This window comes from Cervus elaphus, chromosome 28 (assembly GCF_910594005.1).
Source record: "Cervus elaphus chromosome 28, mCerEla1.1, whole genome shotgun sequence".
In the NCBI taxonomy this organism is placed as follows: domain Eukaryota; kingdom Metazoa; phylum Chordata; class Mammalia; order Artiodactyla; family Cervidae; genus Cervus; species Cervus elaphus.
Window position 1 is genome coordinate 35,667,917 of NC_057842.1, and position 27,765 is coordinate 35,695,681.

At 39.0% G+C, this 27,765-nt stretch overlaps 1 protein-coding gene across 8 annotated transcripts in view; it reads left to right on the forward strand.

The window, feature by feature from the left end:
- Nucleotides 1-2,339: 2,339 nt before the first annotated feature.
- ROS1 (ROS proto-oncogene 1, receptor tyrosine kinase) overlaps nucleotides 2,340-27,765 on the forward strand; it is a 110,862-nt gene continuing 85,436 nt past the window's right edge. For all 8 annotated transcript variants that reach the window (XM_043890429.1, XM_043890435.1, XM_043890433.1 and 5 more), the window contains exons 1-6: nucleotides 2,340-2,959; nucleotides 14,731-14,775; nucleotides 17,208-17,267; nucleotides 19,835-19,861; nucleotides 24,729-24,789; nucleotides 27,097-27,245. In XM_043890429.1, coding sequence (XP_043746364.1) covers nucleotides 2,837-2,959; nucleotides 14,731-14,775; nucleotides 17,208-17,267; nucleotides 19,835-19,861; nucleotides 24,729-24,789; nucleotides 27,097-27,245 — 465 coding nt within the window. In that variant the 5' untranslated portion in view covers nucleotides 2,340-2,836. The remainder of the gene's footprint in view (nucleotides 2,960-14,730; nucleotides 14,776-17,207; nucleotides 17,268-19,834; nucleotides 19,862-24,728; nucleotides 24,790-27,096; nucleotides 27,246-27,765) is intronic.

The following is a 27,765-nucleotide window of genomic DNA, read 5'->3' on the forward strand; positions in this document are numbered from 1 at the left end:
CATGTACAAAAATTTTGTTCAAAGCCATCTTGGAGGAACTTGTTTGGTGTGAACTCTAGTCACATGTTTCAAGTATCCTATTCTAACTTGAGATGAATTTGGAGGCTTGCAAGTAAGTCCTATGCTTTCAAATTCTCATTCAGAATATATTAAAAAGTTATTATTTAAACATCAATTTTTTGAAGCTGTAGTATGTACACAAGGTACAAAACTCAGACATTACAAATAAATATTAACCTCTTGTCAGATATGTGATTTGCAAATATTTTATCTCATTCTGTAGGTTGTGTTTTCATTTTGTTGATGAGTCCCTTAGCTATGCAGAAACTTCTTAGTTTTCTATAGTTCTCTTTGTTTATTTTTGCTTATGTTGCCTTTGTTTTTGGTATCAAATCCTCCATTTACATTTGATTCAAATACCACTTCCAGTTTTTTCAGTTTTTATTTCTCTGCTGCAATTTTATTTTTGTCAGTCAATTCCTTTTTTTAATTATCCATTTTCCTAAACATCATTTTGCAAAATGTCATGTGGATTTATCACTGGGAGACAAGGAGGCAACACGATCCCTTGCTTTGCTGTCTGTGTAAGAACCGAATAACAGATATGCAGTGAGTGGTCAACCACTGATAAACTCTGAAAGAAGTGACATGATTGACATCTGATCTTCATGGGCATCTGTTATATACATCTGATTTGTGGACTGCAGAGATAGAAGAGAAGTTTGTATTTAATGCATAATACTCACAGGTAATATATTGTGCTAACTGAAGTTTGAATTGTGTTATTAGTTAACTAAACTGCGGTAACTGAAACGTCTACATTCCAGTCATGACTGCCTACCCAGTGGCAGATTTTATTCCAAAGATGGTGCAATAGTCTCTCCCATCCTACACGTTTTTCTAGGACTTTGCCGTTTCCATCTCAAAAGGTAGGGTCTAATTCCCCTTTTCTTGAGTCAGGGCAGTTTTGTGCCTTTCTGGTAACCAATAAAACAGGGGGAAATAGCCTCATTAAAAAAAAAAAATAGCTGAACGATTTCTAAAGATGAATCACGAAAGTCAATACACGTAACACTGGCACACTTTTATCAAAGCTCTAAGTCACCCACCAACTGCTGGGTGACTACTGGGCTGTGAAGAAGTCCAAAGAAGTCTATTTGGAGAAATCACCTGGACAAGTTGTGTGAATTGCTTGATCCACTATTAGATTATCGAAATTTTAGGTTCAGTCTTTTGCTAATATAATTAATTTTATAACAAACATCTTGGAACATACTTCATTTTTCACAAGTGCGAATCTATGTGCCAGTTAGATTCCTCAAATCAGAATAAGCACAAATCTTGATATTGAAAGGATACACCAAAGAATTAGATTAAGTGAGAGTAAAGATTATATTTAGGTTTTCAAGGAAGTATTTAGTGGTCCACTTGGTGAAGTAACAGTTACAAATATTACTTGTGCTAATAAGACAGAAGCTGCTAGTGGCACCAGGAAAAGACACATTTCTTTGGGAAGAGAAAATTCCATAGGCAAGAAAGTTTATTCTCTGACTTAAACATGCTTTTGTAGAAAAATGGCCATATCCTCTGACCAAGAAATTGGAGAGTTGCTTATTCTTTGATCTATGTTCTTTCAAATGCAGACAATGAACAAAAAACAGACAGAGGGTGGGGAATTTTTTCAAGAGAACAGGTTTTAGGGATCAATCTAGAGTCAGTACCATCCTTCTTTATGTTGTTCATCAGTTTGGTTAGCATTTACTAAAGGATGCTCAGCTGGAAACAAACCCTGATGTGGGTGTTCCTCACAATGAGAACTTCACATCATTAACACAAGGGTAAGTTACATCAGTATAATTTATCTAAGAAGACAAGGAAGTTGATTTGATACTATAGATCGTCATAAGAAAAAATACCAACATGACAATATTTGGTCTTAAAGAGTTAACCCTCCGCAATCTAAAAAGTAGCTATCCAGAATGACTCACTTCTGTAAGTTGCAAACTTTTCAAATTCTTTGTTTCTGGCTTGAACTTTATCTCCATGCTGAGTGATTGAAATTTGTACAATGTATCCTTTTCAAGACAGTTACCCTCACACATACCTTAGGTCTCTTTGGTGGCTAGTTTCAGTTCTCTATCTCAATAGACTTGATAAGGCAGTGTTATAGTTAATATGTAGTGAAGTTCTGAAAGTGCCTAACAGACTTCCTTGTCTTTATCTGACCCTCAGAGCATTTGTCTATTAATTTCAGGTTAGTTTGCTTTTTCATTTTAAAGTATGTGTGTTTGGTTTCAAAGGGTTATGTTTTTCCTCTTTGCTGCATCATTTGATTTGGGCGCTTTGAATTTTTTTTTTTTTGGATAATTCTTTATTAGAATAGTGTTACTGTTTGCTAAACATGGTTAAAACCCAGTTTCCTGCATAGCTGAACAAACCTCAAAGAAGTGAAGTGGTGGAGGGTCCGCTGAGCCTGATCCCGTCTCAGACTGCACGTGTCACGTGCTGGCTGAAATGCAATTTGCCTTCTCTGCTTTGTTTACTTTCCCTGTGAAGCGCTCTCCTAAGACCTAACCTTTACTCGGTGGGTGACTTTCTTTATGGGAGTAAAAGGAAGCCTCCTTATGAAATCGCTGTTATGGGAATGATACAAGCTATCTAGTATTCAAAGTTCTAAACATTATTTAAAAGGCAAAGATACCCCAACACATCAAAACAAGACCAAAAAGTCCACCAGCCACTCTTTCAACTGAAGTGATGAAACCCAAAGAATTCAGATAGTGAAATGGAGAAAATGAGAAGAAAGTTCATCTGAAAATCCGCCATTAGTGAAGTGATGAAGAACGTTTACTGGCTTAGTCTGAAACTTGTCAAGTTTGCAACTCTTGGCTGCCTATGGATTTCTGTGGTCCAGTGTACAGTTTTAAACAGCTGTTTAAAGTCATGTGTAACTAACCTGGTAAGTTTTCCTGGTCTAATATTTGTCTTTGTAGGAAGTAGAACAGATAGAATTTAGCTTGTTATAGTGGTTGAATTACTTTCTCTTTATGAGAAGTTTTCTCATGAGAAATGATGGCAAGGCAAGAGTCTTTTTTCCAAAATAAATTAGGAGCGTTAGTGATTATAGTAAGGAGGGCAGATCTGCTTTATTTCTTTCAAGTTGTCTCTTCATAGATTGTTATTATTATTATTTTTGCAACTGGGGGCATGGGGTTCTGGCAAAGGAGGCATAAATGAAATCAATTTGCACACCTTAAAAAATACCAGTTAAACTCATTTATTACAAAATCATTTATATTCATCTTAAAGCATGAAATAGGTTCAGCCACAGGGCAATGCCTTGTCATTGCAAGCAAAAGTACTATTTATATTGTGGATAGACGATTGTATCGGGAGGGGGATGATGAGGGAAGCAGATGTGGATGCCATGTAGAACACTTTATCTTATTATTGATCACTATATATTTACATGTTATTTTATGTGTTATATACTTATATATGATTATCATTATTAAATGACAGAATTGTTTGTAAATTCCTGTCTATCTGTGCATTTATAATTTTTTTGGTGAGTTTTTCTGAAAATCTATGATTTTCTTCTCATTTTGGGTATTATTCCTCCTAAATAGTGTTTCATATCTTTACAGTTATATTGTGACTTATTTGTGCTTAAAACAGTCACTGAATCAAATTTAAAAGCCAAATACATTCTAGTCAGGGAAAGATGTACTCTTCTTATCTAAAGACAATGTGACAATACTTATAGTTTTAAAACAAAAAAATACCAAATACAGTATTCATTATTAGGCTAAAGTATTAAAGATAGAAGTCTGTGGTAGAGTAAAAAAGGAAAGGTATTTGTGTGTTATACTCTTGGTTTAATTTAAACCATCATTTTAAATACTACTTAAGCTTACTATTGTTTCGGCACTTTTTAAAAATATGGTTGGTATTTTATAGAATTCTTTGCTGAAGACTTCACTACCGCGGATGTAGAAATATGTGCTTTAGAGTTTTTATAAACCTAAATATCCAAACTTAAAAATGGAAAACTGGGACTATTAAATGTTTTCTTTTTTTATTAAATGTTTTTCTCTGATTATAAAAACAATACATATTCATTTTAAAATGTTTATAAGATAGAGAAGAACAAAAGAAAAAAATCCTGTAATTCCACAACTATCGACCTATAATTATATTTTCTTTCAATGATTTTTCCTCAAGTATGTATATAATTTTTCACACACTGTGCACCCAGCTCTTTCATTGAACATTACTTTGTGGATTTTCCTGTATACCTTGATGTTTTTATGGAAATAAGGTCCTTAATATATTTTAAATATTCCATCATATGAATGTGCCACTATAATTTGTTTATTAATTTCCCGACTACCAAAACTGATGTTGGCTGTTTCTATTATTGGAGTCTCCACTTTATTTTTTAGCTAAACTTAGTTTTATCTTATTTCTGTGTGTGGGCTCCTTGATTTCAGGGTTTGGCAGAAGGAGTAGACAGTCTGTTCCTTTGCTGAGTTGCCTTCCGTTCACCTCCTACAGAGAAAGGCACAGCTGATATGGTGGAACTGCAGAAGACACGGTCTGCCAATTTGACTAGTGATTGTAATCATGTTCTCCATCTGTTCCTCCCACATCAGGGCAGGGGAGACAAAAGCTAGGTGAAAGACCAGTGAATAGCGCCACGGATCAGAGGAACGATATGAAAAGTGCTGGATTTTATTGCACTGTTTGATTTTTTTTTTTTTCTGTGCTATCGTTTTTAGCTTGGACTTTGCTATGAAGGTCATCCTTGATTTCATTGGGTGGTTCTTTCTGTTAATTAATTTTTTTATTATCATGCTTGGTAAATAACATACAGCATACCCCCTATAACTGCCAATTCATGTATCTCAACATTTTTAGAAAATTATTAGTCATTATTTCTCAAAAGGTTGCCTCTACTATATCCTTTTCTTGCCTACTGATACTCTGTGCATGTTCAGTCACTCAGTCATATCTGTCTCTTTGCGCCCATGGATTGTAACCTGCCAGGCTCCTCTGGAATTTCCCAGGCAAGGATACTGGAGTGGGTTGCCATTTCCTCCTCCAGCGATCTTTCCTACCCAGGGATCAAAACTGCGTCCCCTGCATCTCTTACACTGGCAGGCAGATTCTTCACCACTGAACCACCTGGGAAACCCTGAGACTCAAATTAGATGTATATTATATTATCATTCCCACTGGGTTATTCTTGATATTGAGGCATCTTTGCCTTTTAAAAAGAAATGAAAGTGTCTTATAGAAAGGAATGTTAAAACTGCTGTCCCAAAATGCATAAATCATAGTTCTATGTTTGAGCATGGGTTTTACACTAATGGAGGAATCTGTATGTATTAGTTGAGTGTATTAACTGACCTGATATTTTAAGATTGCATATGCCATGTGCTGCAGAGAACAAAAAAATAATTATTGTTTTTCAGAACACTAGCATTGTGAGATCCTTTATGAAAAAGAAACAAAAGAGATTCATGGCCAAATAATTTATGGAAATGCTTTTTGCCATACCCTCTTTTTGTAGATTCAACAGGATACAATCTCATATTGGTGACTTTGTTTATAACAATTTTGTGATCTTCTTTGGCAATAAAACTCTCTTTTTTTTTTTTTTTTTGAGTAACAAATCCCAACCATGAGGACCTAGTGCTCAGAAGTGCTCTTTTAGAAGCCTCAAGTCAATTCAATAAGATTGTCAGAAATAATAAGATTCAGAAGGTTGTCCTGTTTAAAAAAGTATATATATACATGTGTGTGTGTGTGTGTGTGTGTACAATACTTCTCTTGTATATCAATATACAACTTTATAACATGCGTGCTAAGTTGCTTCAGTTGTGTCTAACTCTTTGCAACCCTATGGACTGTAACCCTCCAGGCTCCTCTGTCCATGGGATTCTCCAGGCAAGAATACTGGAGTGGTTTGCCATGTCCTCCTCCAGGGGATCTTCCCAACCCAGGGATCCAACCTGCGTCTCTTATGTCTCCTGTATTGACAATTGGGTTCTTTACCACTAGCGCCACCAAACCATAACTCCAAAATTCCATAACGTATCCAGAAATTAGTACACCATGCACTGATACAGGAATAGGCAAGCCAGTAAAACAGAATATGCTCCAGAAATTATACTATGTACATAAGGGAGTGTGGAATATGATAAAGATGATAATTCAAGCCAAAGTGAGGCTATCCATTTAGAATGAAAAATAACTCCTTCCTTCAGTAGGTGAAAGAATAAGTAAACTGACAATTCAGGTAAGGAGATATTATTCAAAGCTACTATAAAAAGAAATGAGCTATCAAGTCATGAAAGACATGGAGGACACCAAAATGCCTATTACTAAGTGAAAGAAGCCAATCTGAAAAAGCTGTGTGGCTCCAACTGTATGATGGTCTGGAGAGGGCAAAGCTACGGAGATACTGGAAACACTGATGGTTGAGAGCGATGGCACTGGGCTCTGGGGAGATAAATGGGCAGAGCACAGAGGATTGTCAGAGCAGTGAAAGTACTCTGTATGGTAATCATTATACTTTTGTCCAAATACCAAGACTGAACCCTAAGGTAAACTGTGGACTTTGGATGATTGTGATTATTCCACTGTAGGCTCATGCTTACTAAAAAATGTGCTATTCTGATGAGTGGTGTTGATAATGGGAGAAGCTATGCATATGTGGGAGCAGAGAGTTGATGGGAAATCTCTGTACCTTAAACTCAATTCTGTTGTACACCTTGAGCTAATCTAAACCAAATAAAGTAAAAAATGAAGTACTCCTTTCTTTGAAAACAAAGGTGAAAAAAAATTCAAAGAATTTCAACTCCTATTAACATATTACTACCAGATTCAAATAAATTCCACGAGGTATTTTAAAAAGATATAATTTAAATACAAACAGACAAAAAAACAGAACAAGACTTCATCCTATAAAATATTTTGATAAGTTAGGAAAGACTATTTGTATAATCTTGGAGTGGGAAAGAAGTCCGTTTCAAACCCTAGACTCACTAAAAGAAATTATTAATAAATTCAACTGCTTAGAAATTAACTATATGACAATAAACAGAAGACAATAAAAACAAATCCAAAGAATGGAAAAAAGTTTTACACATGATAAACACAATTTTACCAGCTCTTATAAAGGAGAGTATTTAAATATTGTTCAGAACAAGAAGGCCTGCTTTTTTTTAAAAAAGAAACATTAATGGCTAAGAAACATTAATGACTAAAAAATGTGATAGATGTTCAACCTCACAGCAACATAGAATTGCATAGGAAAAATGAATGATCAATTTTTATTCTATCAGATTGGCAGAGATAAAGACATCTTATAATTGGCCAAGTTTGGATAAGCTGGAACTTCCATGTGCTTTTCATTAGGATGTAAGTTGATAGCATTCTAGAAAATAGTGGGTAAATAAATATCAAAAGAGATAAAAGAGAAAGCATACCTCTAACCCTGAACATCAAGAAATTTATCTGAAGAGATTATTGCGTCAATAATGATATGTCTGCAAAAGGCTGTTTACAGCAAATTTGTGCATAATATTAATAATAGATTTCTAAGCGCCTGGCACTGTACTATAATAATGAATATATAATTTAATTTAACCGTCACAAAACTTTAAGCACTATTTATTATCCTACTTATGTTTCAGATGAGAATACTAAGTTTAAACAACACAGCTAACTTTTAAAATGATCACATCAGGAGCAAATATATGTGGGATTAAAATGCAGATCATTCTGCTCTGTTTCATTACTAAGGCAGGAAGTAAAGAGGGAAGTTAGTTTTGGCTGAGGTGGGCAATATAGGGACGCTTGTGCCAAGAAGTAGGAGTTGGGTTAAGGATTTAAGATCTGGGACTGGGATAGTATCTTTCAGGCAGGTAATTGGAAGAGGTGAGCTCAGGTAAACGATGAGAACTCTCACTCCAAAGTGAGGAATTTTGGTACGGTTTATAGGAGGCATCCGTGCTTTGGTTAAGGACATGGGCTCTGGAGGCAATTAGCACCCCATTCAAATCCTGACTCTTGGACAACTTACTAGACCTCTCTGTCTCTCAGCCGCAAAATGAAGTTAATAAAAGTATCTCCCAAATAGGGTTGTTGGGATGTTGACTGAGATTCAGTGTAGAACACCAAGAAGAGTGCTTGGAACTCGAGACTCACTCACTAATGTTAGCTATGATTATGGGGAGGAGGGGGATAGAGAGGGAGTTGGAAATTAGGGAAGAGTGTTGACAAAATCATCTTCATCTGAAACCCCTAGACCTGACTCATGAGGCTACCTTGCCCAAGACCATTTGATGGGCATGCCATTCAGTTTGTTAAACTTAATTTTGAGAGCTGCCAACAGAAAGACTCAATACTATTACAGTGTGACTTAAAGGTCACCAAGAAACATCTCTGTTGTCTCATTGTTTAAAAACTACCCAGGCATCCACCCTTTTGCTTTCATGATCTAACACTGATTTTTGAAGGGATAGGAAAAAATTCAATTGCAAATTCACTGTCTTACCTGTCATTGTATTTGGTTGTATTTCAATCACATAAGGGGGAATCAAAAGCTTCATTTTGAACAAAATTATGAAGACAAAGAACTATGAAGCATGTGGTTGCACAATTCACCTAAAAGATACAGTTCTTACTCTCTATGTACTTAATTATCTAAAAACAAAAAAATATTAAGCTTTCTTCTCCTTTCTCTACAAATATAAATGATTAGGGCGATCAGAGGACTCTTTCTTCACACACCAAATGAGAGGAAAAGAAGTCAAAAATTGTCCTTTGATTCCTGTGTCTGATTACTTCTCAAGTACTGAGAGTAATCCTTCATGATCCTAGGCCACTGGGTGATGCTTCCAAGGCACTTCTGGACCCCTTCCTGAATAGTAGGCCATCTTGAATTCTTGGATTTATTCCTTCAGCGTATAGTTATGGAACACCATTATCCTTTTGGCATTGTTCTAGAGGCTGGAGAGAGTGAACAGCAAAGTGGATGGTGCTTACACAGAATGGAAAGAGAGGGCTCCATGAACTCAGTGATGGTCATTTTTTTGCTTCCTTCTGAAAAGCACCGGCTGTTCAGAAGGCCACAACAGATGTTTAAGCCACCTTCCGAGCCCTTTTAGATTTTTTATTGTCTCTTGAAACGTATCTTGCTCGCATCGCTGGGTCAGCCCAGGACAGATGGTGTGCCTCCTTGCTAAATTAATCACCTCTCTAATTCAATGGCTCAAATTTAGCAAGTTTTAAGGAGAGGTTCTGGTCAGTACTGGACTTTCTAAGTGACTCCATGGGAAAAGAATTTGCCTGCCAAGGCAGGAGTCACAGGAGGCACCGGTTCCATCCCTGGGTCAGAAAGATCCCCTGAAGGAGGAAATGGCAATCCACTCCAGAATCCTTGCCTGGAAAAGCCCACGAACAGAGGAGTCTGGCGGGCTACCATCCACAGAGTCCGAAAGAGTCGAACACGACTGCGCTCAGGCAGATGCTGGTTAGTACCGGTTAGAGTTACTAAAAATATTCACTTAGTTTTCCTCTGCCTATAATTCTAAGTCAATGAGTAGGGCAGGTTGATAACTATATTATAGCCAGGTAACGTTATTTGGGTGCATACCAGGTTATCATAGACTCAGCATTGCCATCTTTTGTAAGCCTTTCTGCTCATGAAGGACTCCACTCAAAAATGACTGGATAGAGGATGAACAATTTATAGACTCTTCCTTCTTAGTTTCCATTTGCTTTCCTGCAGCATAAAAAAGTTCTTAAAATTTGTGAAAATGTGAGAAATAAAAAGAGGAATCTGTTGTTTCACTATATGCAAAATTCTGAATTTGTATATTTCCCTTTGCTCTTAATAAGACTGCTTTTAAAAAAAGAAAAATGCCATGCTCCATGAGGTAGGGTTAGAAGACCCGATCCCTAATTTGTCATATGGCAGCAGTTGCACTTGCTTGCACACATGTATGCAGACACACTGCCTCTGTGTAAAGTCTCAAATGTTTGCACACTGGGCTTTTAAGAATTAATATCAATCTCATATATATCTATGAGAAAAATGAGACTTTAGTATTTGTTTGTTTTAAGAAAAAAACCCTGGGCTTCAATGACCCATCAGTAAAAAATGTTGAGGCCATGACTATATGAATGAAAATAGGATGGTCTTCAATGAAAATGCTGTTAAACCTGCACCAAGCTTGACCTATTGTACTATTTGTGAACAATCTAGAAATTTCTGGGTTGTGATTGTATGCTAACTTGGTAATTCATGGGAAATCCAGATGGGAATCTAATAGTTCTTTTTGCTCGGCATGCGGGATCTTATTTCCCACACCAGGGATTGAACCCGTGCCCCCTACAGCAGAAGGGTGGAGTCCCAGGGGAGTCTGGTGGGGATCTAGTAACTCTTGACTGTTTCATTTTTACAGTAACAGGCTCTAATAGTCACGTACAAGTTGTTTTGTCTGTGAGATTCAAGCAATGTGAAAGGAAGATGGATATAGATACTCAAAAACTTAAATACTAAACAAGGTTGATGGCCCTTATGTTTATGAGAAGCTGAAAAAAAATGGAAAAAATGTTTAATTTTTTTGAAGATTTGCGTCCAAGTTATAGAGATATGAGTCAGGACATCTTTTAAATAGGAGCGCAATTTTAGACTCTGTGCCTTAAGTCTTCATTGCAGACTGATTGAAAATGTAGCGCTACTCTTCATTTAACTATGGATAGTTGACATTTTAGAAGACTGGGTGGCAGAAAATTATTTTTATATAAAAATTGCTTCATCAAATGTGAACACTTTGCAAAGTGGCTTATGAAATTTTCCAAATCTCTTGAAAAAGCAGCAGTTCAAAATGAGGTTGAGGGTGTAATTTGAAACAGGATGTCCTATTTTGTTGGTTTGGCTGCTTTGATTAAAACCTTCTGTGAGGCAACTTTCGTGATCGGCTGAGATGCAAGTTAACATGACAACAACATATTGACCCAGTAAACAAAAAGAACGATGGCTCTGTAACCATGAACAGATACAGTTACTTCACTGCTTATTGAAAACAGCACACCCTAACCCCTTAACCACTACTCCCTGCCCTTCTGCCCCAAGGAGGGGAAGAAAAGTTTTAGCAGTGACTTCTTTTGGACATATGTAAATCCCTTCATGGAAAAGTTATGAAACCCCAGGAAATCGCTCCTGTGAATCATTGTAGTTTTTGACCCAGAGGTTAGTTCCTATAATGCTTATTTCATGAAAAACTTCCCCCAGCCCCCATTTTTAGTGGTTAGTTTGTATAAAAAAATGCTCAAGACTATAAATCTGAAAAACCATAATTTTCCCAAACAGGCAGGATTTTTGGCAATTAACAGGTTAAGCTCATTATTCAGACAAAGTAAAAGTCTCTGAGTATGATTGTATGTGTGTGCATGCCTGCTTAGTCCCTTAGTCTTGTCTGACTCTTTGAGGCCCCATGCACTGTAGCTGGCCAGGCTCCTCTGTCCATGGAATTTTCCAGGCAAGTATACCGGAGTAAGTTGCCAGTTCCTACTACAGAGGATCTTCCTGACCCAGGGATCGAATCCACGTCTCTTGCGTCTCCTGCATTGGCAGGCAGAATCTTTACCACTGAGCCACCTGGGAAGCCCCATGATGGTATAAGCCACAGATTAACGACTATGCTAATCACTATGCTAATCACGCATGTGATTATATGTTGTTGTTGTCAGTTGCTCAGTCATGTCTGATTCTTTGTGACCCCATGGACTGTAGCACTCCAGGCTTCCCTGTCCTTTGCCAACTCCAGGAGCCTGCTCAAACTCAAGTCCCTTGAGTTGGTGATGCCATCCAACCATCTCATCCTCTGTCATCCCTTTCTCCTCCTGCCTTCAATCTTTCCCAGCATCAGGGTCTTTTCAAATGAGTCAGCTCTTCGCCTCAGGTGGCCAAAGTATTGGAGTTTCAGCTTCAGCATCAGTCCTTCCAATGAATATTCAGGACTGATTTCCTTTAGGATGGACTGAATTGATCTCTTTGCAGTCCAAGGGACTCTCAAAAGTCTTCTCCAACACCACAGTTTAATTCAGCTTTCTTTAGGGTCGAACTCTCACATCCATACATGACTACTAGAAAAACCATAACTTTGACTATATGGACTTTTTTTGGCAAAATAATGTCTCTGCTTTTTAATAAGTTATCTAGGTTGGTCATAGCTTTTCTTCCAAGGAGCAAGTGTGTTTTAATTTCATGGCTGCAGTTACCATCTGCACTGATTTTGGAGCCCAAGAAAATAAAGTTTGTCACTGTTTCCATTGTTTCCCCATCTATTTGCCATGAAGTGGTGGGACTGGATGCCATGATCTTCATTTTTTGAATGTTGAGTTTTAAGCCAGCTTTTTCACTCTCCTCTTTCACCTTCTTCAAGAGGCTCTTTAGGTCCTCTTCATTTTCTGCCTTAAGGGTGGTGTCATCTGCATAGCTGAGGTTATTGATATTTCTCCCAGCAATCTTGATTCCAGTTTGTGCTTCATCCAGCCTGGCATTTTGCATGATATACTCTGCATATAAGTTAAATAAACCGGGTGACAATATACAGCCTTGATGTACTCCTTTCCCAATTTAGAACTATGATTATATGTGTCATGTGGAAAAAATCATTCAAAGGACCCCAAGGTGATGATGGTATAGGCCACCATAACCTTGGGGTACTTTGAGTTTTTGCATGACACATATAATTGTATGTCTGATTAGCATAGTCATTAATCCATTTCTGGTATGCATATTCTACGTTTATGTTTTCAAGCTCCCGATATCACCTTCATCTCTGTATGAGACAATTTAAGTGACCTTTGTAATAAGGGCATTGTGGCATTCTCCAAATCATGTGCTTGGAAATTTACTCAAGTAAAGTTGAGTACAATGTTTTTTCATTATTCCTGTTTTGGGGGGCTTCCAGGGCTTCGCAGGTGGCCCTGGCGATAGAGAACCCACCTGGCAATACAGGAGACTTAAGAGATGTGGGTTCGATCCCTGGGTCAGGAAGATACCCTGGAGAAGGAAATGGCCCCTCCAGTATTTTTGCCTGGAAAATCCCATGGACAGAGGAGCTTGATAGGATATGGTCCATAGGGTCGCAAACAGCCCCGCATGGCTGAGTTGACTTTGCACACAAACACTAATTTTTTATACCATAACTTTCTACAAAACTGTTTCATCTGTCTTCTGGTGTATAGTATTTACAACAGAAATGTTGTATGTTAAATGGTGTACTTTTCAAGCAACCCAAACACCTGGTTAGCATAAATCTTTTAGTGGTAATGCCATTCCATTAACTCCTCTGTTTGCAGAACTTCTGAAAATCTCTTTGCTAAAGAGTTGGAGAGTGACTGGTCATATAAACCTCAAATATTTCATAGCCCAATGGCTCAGCTGTAAAGCACCTGCCTGCTAACGCAGGAGATCTGATCCCTGGGTTCAGAAGATGCCCTGGAGAAGGAAGTGGCAACCCACTCCAGTATTCTTGCTTGGAGAATCCCATGGACAGAGTAGCCCAGCAGGCCACAGTCCATGGGGTCACAAAGAGTCAGACATGGCTGAGCATGCATGCACACACACACACATTGCCTAGCCATGAGAATTAAGAAACACTGTTCATATTAGTACATGAGACTTTATAAGGAACAAAATCAAGTTGTTTCTGGGCTTCAGGTTATTAACCTCATGGTCAAATAGTCTGTTTAGCTTATGAGTTTATTTTTCCATTTCTTAATTCTGGATCCAAGGGCACTAATGATATTTATACAAGAAGTACTTTCTTGGATGGAGGAAAATAGCTTTTCACATTATAAAAACAAATCCAAGATAATAGGCATAGAAACACGAGGAAGAGATACAGCTTGAAAAAATCTTGCCTAGGGCAGCTGTTATTCACACTTTTATCTTATGTGTCATTAACACAAATGTATACAGATTTAGGTTAGAACATGAATGCATTTTTTGGTATGGTTTGTTATATAATGTTAATTAAATGCAGTCAATTATTTTAGTCTCTTTAAAAAAAAGAGAAATGCAAACGTAATTCATCTCTAATCCAGGAGACCTTGATTGACTAATGTCACAGGCTTATTTAATATTATATCTCCCATTGTTCTTAACCACTTCTTTCAGCTACATCCTGACTCCCACTTTTATCATTTCTACAGAATCTTTAGGCATTTCATCTTATCCAGGCACACTTTGTTTTATTGCACTCTGCATATATTGTGGTTTTTTACAAATTGAAGATTTGTGATAACCTTGTGTTGTTTCACGATGGTTAGCATTTGTTAGCAATAAAACATTTTAAATTAAAGCATGTACTTTTTTAGAAACAGTGCTATTGTACACTTAATAGATTATAGTGTAGTGTGAACATACTTCTACATGCACTGGGAATCCCCCAGATTTGTTGATTTCCTTTGTTTCTGTAGTCTGGAACCAAACTTGTGGAATCTCCAAGGTATTCCTGTAAATTTGCAGAGGCATCTTGTCTGGTTTTATGACTGATTTAATGACTTTAAAACATTTGGCTCCTTAATTTACAGTTAGAAAACACTGGAGAGGCAAAAAAAGGAAGCTCTTTTTTTAATGTTGTGGTAGTTATACCGAACACAAGATTGATAAGGTATTCATTCCCTCCTCCTTCATTTCAGGGCAGACAGCTTGACGTCGGCACACCTCACAATCTGAGTGAACCGGTAAGTAATTGCTTCCACTGCCTGGGACTTTACAGTGTTTGCATTGATAAAAAAAGGGACAAAAGTCAGGTTTGATTACCGTAATAATAAATCCTAAGTAAAAGCTCATTTAATTGTGCCCGATGGAGGAAGCTGGATGGAAAATAGCAAGAAGTCTGCATCACAGATTATTCAAACATGAGTTCAGGGACAGTGCGTTGAAGTGAAAAGAACATAGGACTAAGACAAGACCATGATTTTGATTATACCTAGCTGTGTTCAGTTCAGTTCAGTTGCTCAGTCGTGTCCGACTCTTTGCAACCCCATGGACTGCAGAACGCCAGGCTTCCCTGTCTATCACCAACTCCCAGAACTTGCTCAAATTCATGTCCTTCGAGTCAGTGATGTCATCCAATCATCTCATCCTCTGTTGTCCCCTTCTCCTCTTGCCTTCAATCTTTCCCAGCATCAGGGTCTTTTCTAATGAGTCAGTTCTTTGCATGAAGTGGCCAAAATATTGGCGCTTCAGCTTTAGTTAGTATCAGTCCTTCCAATGAATGTGGCTTTGGCCAAATTACTTAAAATTTCTGAGATGTAGTTAAAACTACTAAAATATGGGTATTCTGAGAGGGTTGGATTAGACAGTGTCTGCTCTTTCCTCTATCAATTACATTTATGGTCTTAATTTCTTTCCTGCGCCTGTATCCATTTACACAATACGTGTTTGGTGACTCCAAGTATAGGTATGAACTAGGCACTGTGCTGGGTAGTAGAGACGTAAGAATGAGTAAAATAGAGGCTCTGTTTCAAAGGACTCACAGTCTTGTAGGAGAGACAGACATGTACATAAAATCATAGCCAGACAGCATTGCGAGAGTCAGAACAGCGGTGGGTGGGAGGAGAAAGAATAATATGCAGGAGGAAAAGCAGTTTGCTTGCCTGCAGGTCTTGCATGGCTAAAACTAGAAAAATGAAGAGTTTTCTAGAAGGACTAGAGGGGAAAAGTACACTAGTCAGAGGGAGCCCTTTGTGTCCAAACCCAAAAGTTTGAGACAGCTGAGTTGTGCAGAAAAGGAGGGGTACTTCAGCTTGCTTGGGGGAGTGTGCATGTGCAGAGACAGGATGGAGAAGACTGGGCTGACAAGCTAGGTGGGGCCAGATGGCGGAGAGCTCGGCATACCATGTTGGGAATATTTGGTTTCAATGACACACAGGGTTTTAGACAGGATAAGGATATGATTAGGTTTTGTTGTCCCCCATGAAGCTGTTAGTAAGCGGTGGTGGGCCCAGAAAAGCAAGAACAGTGAGCAAGCAAGGAATGGAGACAGAGTCCAGGAAACAAAGGAGTGAATCCGTAGAACTTGGTGATGGATTGTCCATGAGGATGGGGTGGGAAGGCAGTGAAAGAAGGAGAAGCTGCCTGATTCCTGGCTCAGACAGCTCAGAAGATGGAAGCATATTAACGGAAAACACAGGAGAGAGAGCAAATTCGAGGGTACAAAGGGAGGAATTTGATGTTTCATATGCTGAATGGGGGGCTTCCCAGGTGGCCCTAGTGGGAAAGAACCTGCTTGCCAATGCAGGAGATGTAAGAGACATGAGTTCAATCCCTGGGTAGAGAAGATCCCCTGGAGGAGGAAATAGCAACTCACTCTGGTATTTGAGGTGCTTGTCCGGACTCAAATGGAGCTATTTAACAAATAATTGAAATCTGGGTCTGGAGCTCAGGAAGGGGTCTCCGCTGAAGTTCAAGTTCGGATGGTTGATGCTGAGAAGGGAGATGAGCTCAGTCTTGGAGAATCTGAAGAATAAAAAGAGAAAAAGTTGAGGATAGAACATAGACACAAAAGGAAAAAGGAGAGAAAAAAAGAGACGGCAGAGCAGAAGGAACTGAGGAAAAGAGGAAGGCGATTTAGGTGTTATTGTGGCCTTGGACTGAATGGTCTACACAATCACAGGCATAGACAAACCAGGTAAGGAGGCCCCAGCTGAATCTGTCCAGTGGGAGGTCAGGGCGGCCGACTTCCCAAACTATCCACCTACCTCGGTTTTGATGTGCTGCCTCTGCTTGAGTCTCCAGCTTTAGGTTTTGCTTGTTGCGTGACACACCCCAAGGACTTAAATGATGTGCTTGACGCCATGTGGTCCTGGACTTCCCCTGCCCCAAGCACCCAGGGGTCAGTGTGTTCCCAGACAGTCCATCGCTCCCTGGGATCTAGGCCTGCCCGTCCCAGGCTAGACTCCACTCAGCAACCCCGAGCCACACCAAACCCTCCTCTGTCTGTGAATACGACAGCTCTGCTTAGAGTCTCGGAAGTCCTGATCGCTACAAGGCCACAGATTCCTTGGTAGACAGATTTTTACTCCAGGGACACTTTGTTGCTATTTGCACTTCAGGTGACTAGAAAAATCACACTTCTTCAGTCATCATTATCTCTTACTCTCTCTTATAGTGCATCCAAGGATGTCATTTCTGGAATTCAGCAGATCAGGAAAACTGTGCCTTAAAGTGTGTAAGTATTAATTATGTTTCTGTTTTGATATGAATGTTTCCCTCAAGAGAATCATTCTCCATGAGGATTCCCATTTGAGTTTCCATTGGCTTTTAATTAGCTTGCTTGACTCGAAAGCAAAAGTATGAGTAGTACACAATGGAAATGGAGTAATGCAGAAAATGAGATCAGTTTTTTTTTTTTAATTAATTAATTTGGCTTTGTGGGGTCTTATTTGTGGCACACGGAATCTTGGTTTGCATCACGGGAGATTTTTCACTGTGGTGAATAGACTCTTTGGTTGTGGAGTGAACTCAGGAGTTCCAGTGTGAGGGCTTAGTTGCCCTGTGGCATGTGAGATCTTAATTCCTCAACCAGGGATTGAACATGCATCCTCTGCATTGCAAAGTGGATTCTTAACCCCTGGGCCACCGGGGAAGTCCCCAAATCAACATTATTAACGCAACTGGTGAACTGGCAACCAAGAGAAGTTAATGCAAACCATGGAAGCCAGAAATGACCAATTGCTCCAAACTATAGTGACCTTTTAGTAGAATGTTAAGTATTTGTTAAATTTCCTAGTCCTGTACTTCTCAAATTTTAATATACAAATATCTGGGATCTTGCTGAAATACAGATTCTGATTCACTGGGTTTTGTGGGGGGAACTAGAAATTCTGTGCTTGTAACATGCTCCCAGGTGATGCAATGCTGAGTGTTGCCAGACCACACTTTGAAGGGACCTAGATCACGTTCAAGGTTTCTCTGTGGGGAATGTGGAAGCAGTCTAATCCAGAGGACACACACACCTAGGTTTACTTCACTTCGTGTAGGAAATACATTCCCTAATACTTTTTCATTTTTCATTTATCCTGGCTTTGCCTATTAGTGTGTGACTTCGTTAAGGTACTTGGTACTTTACTTTCCTAATAGGTGAATTAAGATAGTAAGCGAATCCCTGCCAAGGATAGTGCTTGTTACACTATAATTAATTACTTCAATCTCATGGATAACAGTTTTGTAATTTAAAAATGGATTACTTTGTTCAGTTCAGAGATTAAATTAGTTAGGATCGTGATAACTTTAGGTAATATCATTTTCTTGAACTTCCTTGGTGGCTGAGATGGTAAAGAATCCGCTTGCAATGTGGGAGACCTGGGTTCAGTCCTTGACTTGGGAAGATCCCCCGGAGGGGTGGCATGGCAGCCCACTCCAGTATTCTTGCTGGAGAATCCCCATGGACAGTGGAGCTTGGCGGGGTAGAGTCCATGGGGTCTCAAAGAGCTGGACACGACTGAGCAGCTAAGCACACAGAATATCATTTTCTATGAATGCCTCAAATTACAGCATTGAGATTTAAATAAGGGTATTAACGTCTTCTTCTGTATAGTCAGTCCTCACAGCTGTTCTTGTACTGTGTCCTCACAGATCTCAGCCACAGGAGTCACTTACACCCACTCTCCTGCTTGTGACACTGTGCTTCATAGACTGGAAGTTACCAAAAGATGGAGCAGATGCTGTTTGGACTTGTGAACAATCACACACTCTAAATACACTTTTCCAGGGACTTCCTGGGTGGCCTGGTGGCTAAGACTCCACACTCCCAAGGCAGAGGGCTGTAGTTTGACCCCTGGTTGGGAATCTAGATCCCACATGCTGCAACTAAGACCCAAGGCAGTCAAGTAAATAAATAAGCCAAAAAATAAAAACACTTTTCCTACTCCTTGGTAGCACATTGTCCAGATGGTAGTTTGAATCATTATTTGCCTAGTCATGTGTTTAATACCCTTTGCTGACATGTAGGGCCATCAGGGGAGGATGTTTTCTGTCTTGATCACACTGTCCTCTGCACCAAACACAGTGAGGGGCATGGAGCTAGTGCTCAGACTGCACTGAGCAAGTGAAGGAATGAGAAGTACCATTTGTTGGGGGAATCAGTCCAGGAAGCAGAGTGGATGCTGGAGTGGCCAGTTTGGGCAGAAGAATCTCCTGGCCTTTCCTAATCAGACCTATTGGTGGCTTTTCATTTTCGATTCTGTCTCCCTGGGCACCTACCAACATCCCTTCATTCTCTAACCTGGTCGGTCCGTCACGGATTACTGCTTAGTTGAGACTTTCTAGTAGACATCATGTGTCCTTGTTTTTCCAGGGATGCAAAGAACATAATTTTTACAGCAGCTTGCACAGTGAGTGGCCTTCCTGGACGGAAGGCCCAGCTCTGGAATCTTTTGCTTTTGATTATTCTTTATTGATTATTTTGTCGTGTGCTCATGTTCCATTGCTCGGTTTTATCCAACTCTTTGTGACCCTTTGGACCATAGCCCCCCAGGCTCCTCTGTCCATGGGATTTTTCAGGCAAGAGTACTGGAGGGGGTTGCCATATCCTCCTCCAGGGGGTCTTCCTGACTCAGGGATTGAAGCTGAGTCTCCTGTGTCTCCTGTACTGAAGGTGGATGAACCACTGGGGAGGCATTTTGTTGATGGTGGGGCATGAATTAATTTGGTAGAAATGCCTAGCTAAGTGTCAATAAAATTATTTACAACTTTAAAGATTCTAAGTAATTTTTCTTTCCTTTTTCCTCTATGCAGAATGAAACCTACGCTGCAGTTTGTGAGGTGAGTGCCAGTCACTTGCAAAAAAGGTGTCATTAAACCCCACGTCTTTCTCTCTTATCCTTAAAATGCTGTTAAAATAAGGATAAAGAAAGCCGAGTCATTCTTGGTGCACAGAAATGTTCTTCCTAGGAGTGCTCTAACTCCGGGTGTAAAGATGACTGTATTTCCATCTTTGACTCAGGTATTTGCTGTGCTCTACGTACCTATGTGCATATATAAAATGAATTTATGAACGTACATAGATGTATGTATGCACTCATACGCATTCACACGTGTACATATGTTTTACTCTAATCTGGTTGGAAAGGTTCTTCTGATTCCTGAAGCCTGGGTGGTGGGAAGAGAGGGAAAGGCATAGCGGGGATACCCTCATCTCTGCTGATTTCACCTCCTCCCCCTAAAGCCTGTGGGTTATCATTAAATACAGGGCATTCGAAGAGAACCCTTCATTTATTTGCTTATTTATTTTCTCTTTTGGCCACACTCCACAGCAGGGATTGAACCCAAGCTCCTTGCATAGGAAATGCAGGATCTTAAACACTGAACTACCAAGAAATTCGCAGAAGAGCACTCTTAGGTTGTAATCTTCTTCTTTATTCAGCAAACTCCTTTGACAACACAGCTTTTTAAAATTTAAATTTCAGTTAATTAATTTACTTCTTGCTGTGATATTGAGGGACCTCATACCGACTCTGGCTGCCCAGGTGTCTTCCAATTACCCTCTCCTCTAGCCCCGAGGGAGGTCTCTCCCCTGCACCTGACCTTCTTCTCCTTCAGTCTTCTTCAATTAAAATTTCCTGGCCAAGATTCTGTACCCTGCAGAATTTATTTTAGTTTATTTGACAATAGGTACTTATGATGAAACTGAATTATTTCTGTTTCACATCTATGCTGTATTCTATTTAAAACATCCTTGAAACCAGAGAACAGAACTATCCTATCTTACCTGAGGAAGAGATACAGATGATCATTCATTAGTAAAATAGAAAAAATTCCTTCGAATAGAATATAAAAGCAAAAAATTAAATGGGAATATTCTCTCAATAGTCTGTGGTGACCTTGTATCTGAGTGATTTTTCCTTGGGAGTGAATGGTGATTGAGTTAGCTAAGAAGAAATAAAACAAAGAGGAAAAATTGCTCCTTATATAAATAGACAATTAAAGCTTGTTCCTGGATGAGATTAAAAAAAAAACAACAACAACTGCCTGAGAACTCTTTTATGTGACCAAAACAAAAGCAGCAGCCAAAATAACAGTCCCTTTGAGGACTGCGATTAGAAGCCAAGCAGTTCAGGGCTGGGTTTCTTTCTCTTTTTTCAAACTTTGTTAATTTAAAGCATTTTTTTTTTTTAAATTGGAGGATAATTGCCTTACAATGTTGTGTTAATTTCTGCTTTACAACAACGTGAATCTGCTGTATGTATACATATCTCCCCTCCCTCTCAAGCCTCCTCCCACTCCCTGCATCCCGACCGCCCGTCTACATCATCACAGGACACAGAGCTGAGCTCCCTGCGTTATGCAGCAGCTTCCCACTAGCTATCTGTTTTACACATGGCAGTGTATACTGATCAATGCTCTTTTCTCAATTCGTCCCACCCCCTTCCCGCCCTGTGTCCACATATCCATTCTCTGCATCGGCATCTCTGTTCCTCGAGGACTGGGTTTCTAGTGCGATAGTTCACTGTTCATCAGTATGCTGCCCACTTGCGCTTATGTAACATGTACCTTTGCTCTCTATTGTAACATGTAATTATTCCATTCTTTTCTATTATATTTTTCTATTTTATACGTTAAATAATGTAGACCTGAACAGTCATACATGCTCGATAGAGGTGGAGGTAAAGAGAGAGATATAGAGATAGATATTTTTAACTCAGCTGCTCATACCTTTAGGAAATTTGAACTCCTTGACCATCAGTGCTTCCACCTAGAAAGCTTGGGATTTGCCCACGTGTTTCTTGGAGGGAATAGTTTTAGAAGTGGTAGCTTGCAAGGTGTAACTCAGAAAATGATGTGAGTAAGTGAGATGGCTTATCCCTGATAATTTAGAACACAAATTAGATTATCCTAATCTAGAAGGTTCTAAAATCATTTCTATGACTTCTCATTGCCATTTGAGAAAAAGTACAAACTACCAGTGTTTGCTGGCTCATCCACCTCCTCTTGCCTCCTATTCCTTGTTCTCTGAACCAGCCATACTGGCCTTTCTCTCGTCTCCAAGTCTATGCACCATATTCCTACCTCAAAGCATTTGCCCTTGTCCAGATTTTTGCAAGGCCAGCTCCTTCTAATCACTCAGGTCTTGTCTTGATGGTCACCTCTGCACGGTTCTTCCTGACCACCCTAACTAAAGTTAGTCCCCTTCCTGTCTAGTCATGCCTTATGTCTGACTTTTATCTTCCTCATGGGTGCGTGCTAAGTCTCCTCATTCATGTCCAACTCTTTGTGACCTTTTGGACCATAGCCTACCAGGCTCCTCTGTCCATGGGATTCCCCAGGCAAGAATACATTATCCAAGTGTATTATTTTTTAAGTTAGTTACTTTGTTATTGTGTATTTTCTTCTAAGAGGATATAAATTATGAAGTCAGGGAACTTACTGGTTTTATACATTGCCATAGCCTTAAAATCTAAAACAGTGTTTGACATGTAAAAGTTATCAGTAAATATTTTTTGAATGAATGACTTTTTAGGAGATGAAGCCACAATTCATTTTGAGACTCTGCAATGGAGGCATCCAGGGAGGGTGGTGGGGCCTGTCCTCCTTGAGCTGCAGGAATAACAAAAGTCACCGACAGCAGGTGTGACAGTCAGGGAAACACAGGAGTGGAGCCAGAGGGATGATGGCAAAAGTGATCTCACTGCTGCGAGAACAGAGAGAGCAGATGGGTATAGCCCCTGGGAAGGATGAACTTTGGCTTTCGCAGTGGGAATGGCAGCTCAGTAGCCTGGAATATGTTGTATAAATGCCCCATCCAGGGCTTTCAGCTCGGATTCTGTGAACTTCTTAAATCCAAATTCCTTTAAGTTCTCTCCAGGGCAACTTGAATTTGAGAAACACTGGATAACTTCATTTGAAGTCTAATGTTAGATTAGAGAGAGAGAGAGAAAGCAAGATAGAGGGCAGAAGGCACAGAAAGAGAGAGAGGGAGAGACAAAAGAAGGAAATCCTATTCAATAGCTTTGCCTCCACTTGAGATAACATTTAAACTCTCTGGAGTACAAACTTCTAGTTATGAGATTAACAAGTTCTGGGAATCTAACGTACAACATGGTGATTATAGCTTTATAACACTGTATTATGTTCTTGAATGCTGCTAAAGAGTTGATCTTAAATATTCTCATCATGAAGCAGAAATGGTAATTATATGATGGAATGAAGGTGCTAACTAATGCTATGGTGGTAATCATTTATCTTAATAAAGCTGGGAAAAAAAGGCAAGCTTCATCTAAGTAAACAGAACATTTAAGCTCCTGGATAGGTCAGAACTAGCTGTATTACCAAATACTCATTATTCCATTTCCTTTCTTTTTCCTCAGTTGTCTTTCTTGAAAAGAAAATCCCATGTTAGTGAACCATGTTAGTGATAATTTTGCTGCCACTTGATACATTTATTCTCTGCAGTTAATGAATGTGTTGAGTGTATTTTACTGAAACCTCAAAGAAGATGTGAAAAGTATACTAGACCCTTCAGTTAAATAATCCTGAGCCCAGACTGAGGTATTTAATCCTTAGTTAATCCTTAACTAAGCAAACCTGGGCTTATCAGTCTTCACTTCCTCAGAGAGCACAGATCAAATATGGGACAGTTGAGTATTTGCAAATTAAACAGCCCTTCTCTACCTGGACATTCAGAGTAAGTGCATTGAGTCATGGTTTCCCCTATTATCACGAGAAACAATAGAATGTTGTCCTAGGTGTTATAATTATAAACTGAATGAGAGTGGGAAGATTGATTATGATTGTGTTGTAGTTTTATGATGTGTGCATTTTCTCCTTTTTTTTCCTCCTCCTAACAATTGTTAACGTTAAAAGTTGCAGGAAATTTGTGTCTCAGCCACCAAAATGTTTACTCTGTTTTCAGTTAATGAGATGAGATGTTAATCACCATTAGGTTTTTGTAGACCTTAAAATTTAACTTTGGCCCTAAGACATTCATTGAAATGTTCAGTTGCTCTAAAGTTTACAGTTCACTTTTACTTTTTCAAGGAAGGCGTGGATACATAAAATAAATAGGCCTCATTTTAGGCTAGAGTTTTAAGTAACTCACTAAACGTTTGACTAAGATAGCAAACATATAATTGCATTGTTGAACTCAGTATTTTGTCACCTGTGGGGTGTCACCCATTAGAAGGTCATGAAATTAACTTACTGAATAAAGAGTCAGGATAAATAAAATGACATAGAATAGAACATATAAGATTGCATCACAGCTCAGGATTCCTTTTGGAGACGAAAATGTTCTAAATTCAGATTGTAATGATGATTTTACAATTCTTTGAATGTTCTAAAAACCTCTGAATTATGCGCTTTAAAGGGGTAGATTTTATGGTATGTAAAATATATTTCAATGAAACTGTTTAAAAAAGGGAAAAAACTACCGTTTCAGCAATCTTTTTCACCAACTTGTATGTGTGTAAAAAGTTGTTTTGTTAAATGTATTTTGGAATTTGGGACATGGTCAAAAAAACCTGAAAGGTATTCTAATCCCACTAGCAAGTGGGAACTTGAGTATTACAGCTCAAATTCTTGATATAGAGGTATACTTATATATCAGGCATTCATATTTCAAAATTTGGTTGAAGCTTATGAGCAAAAGCAGTACAAGGGCTGCACCGACGGGCTTGCTACCTGTCTTCCATAGAGAGAGTCCTGTGAAGTCGGCTGCAGCAGTGGGGAAGGCGCGTATGAAGAGGAAGTGCTAGGTAAGCAGATTCACACAACTGTTATTGCAAACAATCTACACCACTCCAGGTGCCCGTCCTAATGTAGGGGTAATGAGCCATCTCTTAAAATATCTAGACTTCTATGTCTCAGTATGATCTATATCTATCTATATATATCTATATATAATTGAATATATATTTTTTATTAACTTCAAATGTGGAATCCATATTTAGAGACTCAGCAAAAGTCTTCTTTCAGAGAAAATTAGGGGAAACAGCACATGACATGTTTAGAATTTGAGATTTTGCCCTCGGTTCAGTGGATGCAATCACTTCTCTCTTAATGAGAGGAACAAATGTGAATCCTGAGCAACTTGATATCAGGAAATGCCACTGTTTTAATGAACTGAAAGTGTAGAAATATTTTATTTAATGTGAATTTCATTACTCAGCTCACAGTTATTCAATTGAGTACCTTCTATAGTTATGGCTCCCTACAACATGTTGGGAAATTTGCAGAATGTGTAGAAGTTATGCTTCTCAGTGTTAGATTTGGAGTAAGTAAGGAGCTTGACTATATATGTCTCCAGTTCCCTCTGACTTATTTCAGAGCAGGTTGGGTGTCTTTAAGAGACTTTGCCTGAGAGTTTTAATTCTCTAGTCGTTTCTGAAGGATCAACACTTTGATAAACTATAGCCTATGTTAGCAGCTAGCTTTTCCAGAATTCCCCAGTTTTCCCTCCCACTGGAAGATAAACAGTTCCTTCTGGAACAAGAGATGATTGGCTTTTCCATAAGCTACAGTCCTTGTTTCAATGGTTGATGAAAATTGGCAGGTGGATCTCGCCTTGCTATCCTGATTTGCTTCTGAATTAGAGTGGTGAAGAAACCTTATCCTCTAAGTTCAGGAAAAGATGCCTGCTTTTGCCATTTCTATAATAGTGGATGTCCTAGCCAAAGCAACTAGGCAAGAAAAAGGCATCCAAATTTGAAAGGTGGAAGTAAAATTATCTTCGTTTGCAGATGATATGATCTTATATGCGGAAAACCCCAAAGATACCACAAAATACCCTGTTAGAACTAATAAACAAATTTGGCAAAGTAGCAGGAAACAAAGTTAAAACTAGAAAATCAATTGCATTACTATGCACAAATCTGAAAAGGAAATTATGGTGAAAATTTCATTTAAAATAGCATCAATAAAATACTTAGAAATTAACCAAGGAGGTGAATGATTTGTAAAGTGGAATGCTCACAAAACATTTCTGAAACAAATTAAAGAAGGCAAGTAAATGGAAAGACATCCCACATTCATGAATTAAAACACTTGGTATATTGTCAAGATGTCAATATTATCAGAGCAATCTACAGATTTAATGCAATTCCTATCAAAATTCCAAATACATTTTTTACAGATGTTTTACATGGGATAGAAAGACAGGTTCTGCAATTTATATGGAATCTCAAGTGACCACAAATTCTGAAAAGAACAAAGTTGGAGGATTCATACTCTCTAATTTCAAATTTATTGCAAACCTATAATAATCAAAAGAGTATGGTTCTGGCATTCAGAATTCTAACACTTATACAGTGTCTGGGAAGTAGTACCAATAACTGCATGTACCAATTGTAATGTTGCTAATGCTTAAAAGTCATGAAAAAAAAGTCACAATAAAAAAGAGCAGAATATAGGATCCTTTGGAGTTCAGACAGTTACTTGCACATATAAAAATAATGTGTTTGACACAATGGGCTATAGATATATAGTGTAAAATTTTTAAATATCTTGAGATATGTGCTCTGGGTCAGTGGATGGTTCTATTGCCCTACACATACCCTTGGCACCCACCCCTCTAACCTATATAGAAGTAGTATGACAAGAGAAAACCAGATGGTCTCAGAACACTCCATTTTGCTTGCCTGTAAGAAAAACTATCTTCAAAGATTAGATGGCTCAGTGGGTAAAGAATCTGCCTGCAATGCTGGAGACACAGGATATGCAGGTTCAATCCCTGGATCAGAAAGACCCCCTGGAGAAGGAAATGGCAACCCACTCCAACATTTTTGCTTGGAAAACCCCACGGACATAGGAGCCTGGTGGGCTACATCCAAAGGGTCACAAAGAGTTGAATACGACTAAGCATGCAGGCAGGATGAGGGGAAAAAAGCTGCCAGACCAACTGGCTGATTTAAAGAAATAAACCAACTGAATTATAGGCATCAGTTACTGTTCAGATGAGTAATTGTGGCAAGATGTAGCAGGAGTGTGCTGAGATGAAGCAGGGACACGCTGTCCTGTGTCGGCAGACATGGGATGTGGTGAATGAAATCTTGTTTTCTCCCCAGAAAATGCAGACCTCCCTACTGCACCCTTTGCTTCTTCCATTGGAAGCCATGGTATGACATTACGATGGAAATCGGCCAACATCTCTGGAGTAAAATACATCATTCAGTGGAAATACACACAACTTCCTGGAAGCTGGACTTACACTGAGGTAAGAACCACTGCCTATGTACCTGCGTGCCCATTCAGTCATGTCCAGCTCTTTGCGACGCCATGGATTGTAGCCCACCTGGCTCCTCTGCCCATGGGATTCTCCAGGCAAGAACACTGGAGTGGGTTGCCACTTCCTACTCCAGGGGATCCCAATCCATGGATCTAACCTGTGCCTCTTGTGTCTCCTGCATTGACAGGTGGATGCTTTACTACCGCTGAACTTCAATCTTTGCTTCTCTTCATGCTAAACCTTTTATTTTTGAGGAAAATATATTATTGGATATAGATATTATTCCTTCAGCTCAGCATCACATAACCAACTACTCATATCATTGGCCATTATCTGTCCATCCCATTGAAAATGAGGCCAACTAGGGTGGAGGTCAGGGAGGTCACCCTGGCAGGTCCCTATTAAGACAGCAAAAGCAGGTTCAGAGAACAGTCCCAAGACACCAAGTATTTTAACACAGAAAATGAAAGGAAAGCCTTGAGGTAAATGCCAAATAATTGAATCCATA